At 43.1% G+C, this 8577-nt stretch overlaps 1 protein-coding gene across 1 annotated transcript; it reads left to right on the forward strand.

The window, feature by feature from the left end:
* Positions 1-3470: 3470 nt before the first annotated feature.
* LOC135565216 (haptoglobin-like) lies at positions 3471-4921 on the forward strand. Its single transcript, XM_065011277.1, has 2 exons — positions 3471-4097; positions 4283-4921. Exon 2 carries the CDS (start codon positions 4379-4381, stop codon positions 4856-4858), a length of 480 nt encoding a protein of 159 aa, XP_064867349.1. The 5' UTR covers positions 3471-4097; positions 4283-4378; the 3' UTR covers positions 4859-4921.
* The last annotated feature ends 3656 nt before the right edge of the window (positions 4922-8577 follow it).

The raw sequence follows: 8577 nt of genomic DNA on the forward strand, positions 1-8577 counted from the left end.
CTAAGGCAACCTGCCTAAATGACAACACGCCATGTAGCACTCACGTCCGTAGCTATGAAATGCTTTAAAAGGTTGGTAATGGCTCACATCAACACCATTATCCCAGAAACCCTAGACCCACTCCAATTTGCATACCACCCAAACAGATCCATAGATGATGCAATCTCTGTTGCACTCCACACTACCCTTTCCCACCTGGATAAAAGGAACACTTATGTGAGAATGCTATTCAACACCATATATCAACACCATAGTACCCTCAAAGTTCATCACTAAGCTAAGGATCCTGGGACTAAACACCTCCCTCTGCAACTTGATCCTGGACTTCCTGATGGGCCACCCCCAAGTGGTAAGGGTAGGCAATAACACATCAGCCACGCTGGTCCTCAACACTGGAGCTCCTCAGGGGTGCATGCTCAGTTCCCTCCTGTACTCCCTGTTCACCCACGACTGCATGGCCAGGCACGACTCCAACCTCATCATTAAGTTTGCAGATGACACAACAGTAGGCCTGATCACTGACAACGACGAGACAGCCTATAGGGAGGAGGTCAGAGACCTGGCCGGGTGGTGCCAGAATAACAACCTATCCCCTTTTGGCATGGGTCCTGAGATCCTCAAACTGTTCTTTTTATTTTTTTTACCTTTATTTAACTAGGCAAGTCAGTTAAGAACAAATTCTCATTTTCAATGACAGCCTAGGAACAGTGGGTTAACTGCCTGTTCAGGGGCAGAATGACAGATTTGTACCTTGTCAGCTCAGGGGTTTGAACTTGCAACCTTGCGGTTGCTAGTCCACCGCTCTAACCACTAGGCTACCCTGCCACCCCAAAACGCTATCTGCATTGTGTCCCACCATCCACCACCCGCCAACCCCTCTTTTACGTTACTGCTACTCTCTGTTTATCATATATGCATAGTCACTTTAACCATATCTACATGTACATACTACCGCAATCAGTCTGACTAACCGGTGTCTGTATGTAGCCTCGCTACTTTTATAGCCTCGATACTGTATATAGCCTGTCTTCTACTGTCGTTTTATTTCTTTACTCACCTATTGTTCCCCTAATCCATTTTTTTGCGCTATTGATTAGAGCCTGTAAGTAAGCATTTCACTGTAAGGTCTACTTTACACCTGCTGTATTCAGCGCACGTGACAAATAAACTTTGGTGCAAATCTCCTAGAGATGAACGTACTTGGTACAAAAAGTGCAAATCAATCCCAGAACAACAGCAAAGGACCTTGTGAAGATGGTGGAGGAAACAGGTACAAAAGTATCTATATCCACAGTAGAACGAGTCCTATATCAACATAAAGCCACTCAGAAAGGAAGGTCGCTCAGCAAGGAAGAAGCCACTGCTCCAAAACTGCCATAAAAAAGCCAGACTACAGTTTGCAACTGTACATGGGGACAAAGATCGTACTTTTTGGAGAAATGTCCTCTGGTCTGATGAAACAAAAATAGAACTGTTGGCCATAATGACCATCGTTATGTTTGGAGGAAAAAGGGGGTGGCTTGCAAGCCAAAGAACACCATCCCAACCGTGAAAGACGGGGGTGGCAGCATCATGTTGTGGGGTGCTTTGCTGCAGGAGGGACTGGTGCGCTTCACAAAATAGATGGCTTCATGAGATAAGAAAATTATGTGGATATATTGAAACAACATCTCAAGACATCAGTTAAAGCTTGGTCTCAAATGGGTCTTCCAAATGGACCACCAAGCATACTTCCAAAGTTGTAGCAAATTGGCTTAAGGACAACAAAGTCAATGTATTGGAGTGGCGATCACAATGCCCTGACCTCGATCCTATAGAAAATCTGTGGGCAGAACTGAAAAAGCATGTGCGAGCAAGGAGGCCTACAAACCTGACTCACACCAGCTCTGTCAAGAGGAATGGGCCAAAATTGACCTAACTTATTGTGGGAAGCTTGAGGAAGGCTACCCAAAACCTTTGACCCAAGTTAAACATTTTAAAGGCAATGCTACCAAATACTATTTGAATGTATGTAAACTTCTGACCCACTGGGAATGTGATGAAAGAAATAAAAGCTGAAATACATCATTCTCCCTACTATTATTCTGACATTTCACAGTCTTAAAATAAAGTGGTGATCCTAACTGACCTAAGACAGGGAACTTTTACTTGGATTAAATATCAGTAATTGTGAAAAACTGAGTTTGAATGTATTTGGCTAAGGTGTATGTAAATCTCCGACTTCAACTGTATATCTCCCTCACTAACTTCAAGCATCAGCTATCTGAGCAGCTTACCGATCGCTGCAGCTGTACATAGCCTATCTGTAAATCGCCCATCCAACTACCTACCTTATTCCCATATTGTTTTTATTTACTTTTTTTTGCTCTTTTGCACAACAGTATTTCTACTTGCACATCATCATCATCTGCACATCTATCACTCCAGTGTTAATTTGCTAAATTGTAATTACTTCGCGACTATGGCCTGTTTATTGCCTTACCTCCTTACTCCATTTGCACACACTGTATATAGATTTTTTTAATTGTGTTATTGACACCTACTTTTGTTTATTCCATGTGTAACTCCGTGTTGTTGTTTTATGTCGCACTGCTTTGCTTTATCTTGGCCAGGTCGCAGTTGTAAATGAGAACTTGTTCACAACTGGCCTACCTGCACAAATAAAGGTGATTTTATTTATTTAGATTTATTACCATAATTGAATATGGTCAATTTCAAACATTTTTATCTAACATAAACATACTGTTGACATGTAGGCTATGGTGTAATGGAATGTTTTGCCTTGTGTGGTAGGTTTTGTGGGTTTTGACACTCTTATGTAGGTGTTATAACCAGCCATAAAATAACGCAATACAGTGTTATGACCATATTATAACTGACAAGTTATGTCAGCCGTTATGACATATTATGACATGGTTATGACTGTGTCATAATGTTTTATGACGCTGGATGTCAAGTACAGTGTTACCAAAGTGAGTCGTAAACAGCAAATGTGAGTCAACAACAAACAACAACAATTTTTATTGGGTTTTCCAAATAGCATAATCAAGAAAATGTTTGGAGATTATGATGGTACCACATTTTTTAAATAACACACTCTGATGCGGCATTTATATGTTCTGAAGCCAATCTTCACTATGGCTCCCCTTACGCTACTCTGAGCTGAGCAGACACAAGCTTGTTCCTATTCAGCCTGTTGGCCTCTGTAAGAGGAAGAGAATACAGTAGCTGTGGCCAAAATGAGTATGTCACCATCACTTTCAAGTGAAAACCTTGTTAAGTCTCACGGCTCACAGCTATTATCCCGATTATCTTAAAAATCGATTCAGCAGCGACACACATGAGATGCATGAAAGCCTTGAAAAGTAAGATTCCTCCAAAAAATCCACCTCTCTTCAAGCGTTTCAGGAAAATGTTTGGGAAGAGAAATGACACTAATTCCAGCCTCATCTAGGTTTCTGAGTATTGTGACCTCCAAGGTAATTCTGTGAAAGCCAGCCTTGTCTGGCTCAAGTCAGGTCAACACTTATTTTTTCAGATAATAGTAGATGATTAAGGAATTTACTGAACTTTTGTCAGGTCAAAGCTAAAAGGTTCCACAAAGCTATTACCAAATGATGTGTGTATTCAAGTGAATAGTGCTGATTTTAGCAAACTCAAACTAAAACTAAGGCTGGAATTGTATTGAGCCACATTTCATTTTTCTGCAATAATCTTTTACAGTTGTGTTTGAGTTGCACAGCAGTATGTGCTAGGTGTTGCTGAGTTGGGGATGTTTTAACCATATAGAGATTGTATAGAAATAATGTTGTTGTGTTTCTTGCCCAGACCTGCGCTTCAAGCGTATGATTAGGGGCTCCCTGGCCCCTCATGTCCCCTGGCAGGCCATGGTCTACCTGAGTAAAAGCGTCATGAACGGGGGCTTCGCTGGGGGAGCTCTAATCTCTGACCGCTGGGTCCTGACGGCTGGCAGGAACTTGTTTGTCAGGAAGAGTAGACAGGACACCCAGGGGTAAGAACCAATCATCCCCAAGGTGTACTTAGGCATCACGCGACAATCCCAAGCCGATGACTCCAAAGAAGTTGCTGTAGAAAAGGTGAGCTAGTATGCCCATTACCATCTCTTTCAAACAATATTCAGACAATTCAGTATTTTCAGCAAGCAGAACTGCACTGGGCTCTCTCACCTACATCATCATGTTCAGTCTTACAGGTAGTTAGAGCACAAATACAGTAGATCATCAAAAAGAGGTCCTATGAATTATTCCCTTCCCCCTTCTAGGTGGTTCTGCACCCAGGCTTCCAGAACGTGTCAGACTGGGACAACGACCTGGCTCTGATTCAGCTGAAGGAGCCATTCACACTGAGCGAGGATGTGATGCCCATCCCTCTGCCTGAGAGGGGTGAGGACCTGGTTGAGGCAGCCCAGGAGAAAGGCATCATCACAGGCTGGGGTTGGGGGGTCCTCTTCACCCCCACTGAGTCACTGAGACACCTGGTATTGCCTGTGGCATCGCATAGCTCCTGTAAGGCAGAGTACAACTCTGGCGGCCAAGTGCTGAGCAGCACTCCAACCGTAGATGACAACATGTTCTGTACTGGAGCCAGCAAGTACCAGGAGAATGTGTGCTTTGGGGACGCAGGCGGTGCCCTGGCATTCCAGGACCCCAAAGACGGCAGAGTGTATGCTGCAGGGATCCTGTCCTTCGATAAGACCTGTGCCGTGCAGAAATACGCTGTCTACATGAAGCTCTCTGCCTACATGCCTTGGATCAACAGTGTCCTCAGGGGAGACAGTGAGACATCAGCCAGTCTCCGCTCCAGTGTAATGTCTGACATGTATTCGAGGCAGATATGAGAGCCGGGGCTCATAATCTCCATTATGCCTTTGCTAACAAAGTAATTTTCTGACTTGATCTTGTCAAACTCTCTCAAGTTATGACTTTCATTGAGTGTATCTTCCGATTTTCAATAAATTCATCTCTCCTAAGAAGTTTGGTTTCCGATGTTTCACCTTGTAACTTTTATTCAGATTTTCTTCAACTCATATTAGAATGCTGGGAAACATGTTTTAGATAATCTCTACAAGCTGTAAGATGAGAGCATGTTAGAGCCATTAAAACAAGTAGCCTAAAGCCAGGACATGAGACAATTTAAAAGTTAATTTAAGCAATGGAATTATTAAGGACAAATTGTTATCTGGCCAAGGAGGATATTGTGTTGAGACCAGCAAGGATTTTTAAGTGGATTTGTCATGAAAATCATCCAAGAAGGAAATAACTTGTTCTAAAATAGAGCTGCATAAACGAGGGTCTAGAATCCCTCCCAGCAGGGGAATGGAGGTCCTGTCACTCCTGGTTAGTGACTAATTTAAATACAGAAGACAAAAGGCTTGTCACCATAGCTCAACACTAGTTAATAGCTCTCTTGCTTTGGAGCAGCCTGCTATACCACAATCTGTTCAGTTTCAACAAGAGATATCTCAGAAATGGCGCTGAAGAGTATGGCTGACGTTTTACATGCCCGTAATCAATTATGCTATTTTGTTCATTTTTCTGCGTTGTTTGTAACCTTTTTTTAAAACTTATTTTGTACATAATGTTGCTGCTACCGTCTCTTATGACCGAAAATAACATCTGGACATCAGAACTGAGATTATTCACCACGTACTCGAAGAGGATTTTTCCTTTAACGAGTCAGACGAGAAAGATATACTGCTGTCCCGGGAACAGGCCCAAATCCCTGTCATTTGCGTGAAGAAAAAGAGGAAAAGGAGGAAAAGAGGACGCAGATCGGGATGCGTTCTGAGAATCCGTAGGCGAGTGAGTAAACTCCCATTGCCATAAATTCTACTTGCTAACATGCAATCATTGGAAAATAAAATGGATGACCTAGGATTACGATTATCCTACCAACGGGACATTAAGAACTGTAATATCCTATGTTTCACCGATTCGTGGCTGAACAATGACACGGACAATATTGAGCTGGTGGGATTTTCAATGCACTGGCAAAACAGAGAAGCTACGTCTGGTAAGACGAGGGGTGGGGATGTGTGTCTTTTTGTCAATAACAGCTGGTGAGCGATGTCTAATATTAAAGAAGTCTCGAGGTACTGCTCGTCTGAGGTAGAGTACCATATGATAAGTTGTAGACCACACCATCTACCACAAGAGTTCTCAACTATATTATTCATAGCCGTCTATTTACTAGCACAGACCGATGCTGGCACTAAGAGTGCACTCAACCAACTCTATAAGGCCATAAGCAAACAAGAAAATGCTCAGCCAGAAGCGACACTCCTAGCGGCCGGGGACTTTAATGCAGGCAAACTAAATCAGTTCTACCAAATCTTTACCAGCATGTCACATGTGCAACCAGAGGGAAAAAAACTCTAGCTCACATTTACTCCACACACAGAGATGCATACAAAGCTCTCCCCCGCCCTCCAATTGGCAAATCCGACCATAATTCTAGCGTCCTGATTCCCGCTTACAAGTAAAAACTAAAGCAGGAAGTACCAGTGACTCGCTCAATACGGAAGTGGTCAGATGCCACGGATGTTACGCTACAGGACTGTTTTGCTAGCACAGACTGGAATATGTTCCGGGATTCATCCAATGGCCTTGAGGAGTATACCACCTCAGTCATCGGCTTCATCAATAAGTGCATCGATGACGTCGTCCCCACAGTGACCGTACGTACATACCCCAACCAGAAGCCATGGATTACAGGCAACATCCCCATCGAGCTAAAGGCTAGAGCTGCCCCTCCAGCTATGCCCTCAGACAAACCACCAAACAAGGAAAGCATCAATACAGGATTAAGATTGAATCCTACTACACCAGCTCTGACGCTCGTTGGATGTGGCAGGGCTTGAAAACTATTATGGACTACAAAGGGAAACCCAGACGCGAGCTGCCCAGTGATGCGAGCCTACCAGACAAACTAAATGTTTGTAAACTACATTCACAAAGCCACGGGGCCAGATGTATTACCAGCATGCGCCAGCATGCGCTGACCAACTGGCAAGTGTCTTCACTGACATTTTCAACCTCTCCCTGACTGAGTCATATAATACCTCATGTTTCAAGCAGACCACCATTGTCCCTGTGCCCAAGGAAGCGAAGGTAACCTGCCAAAATGTTTACCGCCCCGTAGCACTCACGTCGGCAGCGATGAAGTGTATAGCCTTGACATAGCATAGCCTTGACATAGCATAGCATAGCATTAACGAGAGAGGTTGACGCGGCGCATTTATTTTGCGTGTGCTCAGGTAGGCTTTCCACTTTCCTCCGTTATTTACTTAGCAAAGATAACACAATCACTCCGGACATATACGAGCAAAAACTCATGACATAAATGTTGCAGTAGCCTAGGCTACACCTAAACATTAGAAATCTGACATGCTCTATCGGAGGAAAACGAGACGATATTTCCGTGTGATCAACTATTAAAAATTGTCCCACTGCTCTGGGACCTATGGTGCCACCAGTCTGCTTGCAGTTGTTATGTTGATGATCATTGATTTATTCAGGAACGTTTCTTAGTCCACTTTGATGTGTCAAGTGGGCGAGATGCGCGGTCTGTGTTTGACTTTAGGAATTTTGAGATGTCTGATGTCTGATGACGCTTCTGTAATGGAATGTATCTGCTATTTGTATTTCCAGCTAAGTCCCCTCCTGTTCCCTTATTAATAGCTGATGACTATTCCACTCCACTACCATTGTCAACTTTCTCCTGACATAAACTGAAGCCTCGTCTCATGTGCCCGCTCACATTTCCCCTCCAAGTACTGTGAGTACCCCTATCAATTTTCTCTCATTACTGTATGTAGAGTCAATCACATACAAAAACACAATCACAATATTACACATCAATGATTTTACTCCTTGCTCAGCTTTTCACCAACATGTCTCAAAAGCCTAGCTTGATAGGAGCAATACCTCCTCGTTGTTTAGCAATATACAAGTGACAGCATTTAGGCTAGTATTGTGAGATATCAAATTCTGAACTAAATTGAGCTTCTTGATGTTAGTCTAGAGGGAGACACAATAGGTGCAATATGAATATGTCCATTTGGCTCCACAGTAGGACGTAATATTCTGTAAACTCATCACCACCTAGTGTTGAGAACTGAGGAAAACAGAGGAGAGGGCCATTTTGATATAATGAAATTCCAGGAAGGAGGTGCGCTCTTCCGCCACCACATGTACAAAAATGACTCGCTGTGGTTCTTGGTACTTCAACATCTACCTCTGTTGACAGCAGGTTGTCCAATTCCCTCATTTAAACAGTGGGGGGACGGAACCATTGATCTCAGGAGAAAAGAGTAGCTTACCTCAACCCAGAGGCTGTTATGACAGATGGGAAGATTCAATTCATACTTGATCATTGAAAATTTACATTAGCCACTCTTCTATAATGTAGCTATTTCATTACAAGTGCATGTGCATAGCAACAGGAAATGGTTAACCAATCCTATTCCACTACCAGAATGAGATTTCGAAGCCATTATTTGTCAATGAAAACACAACCTTCATGTTTGAGGATTAAGAAGGCATTTTTAAAGCAATC

This window comes from Oncorhynchus nerka, linkage group LG27, assembly GCF_034236695.1.
Source record: "Oncorhynchus nerka isolate Pitt River linkage group LG27, Oner_Uvic_2.0, whole genome shotgun sequence".
Taxonomy (NCBI): domain Eukaryota; kingdom Metazoa; phylum Chordata; class Actinopteri; order Salmoniformes; family Salmonidae; genus Oncorhynchus; species Oncorhynchus nerka.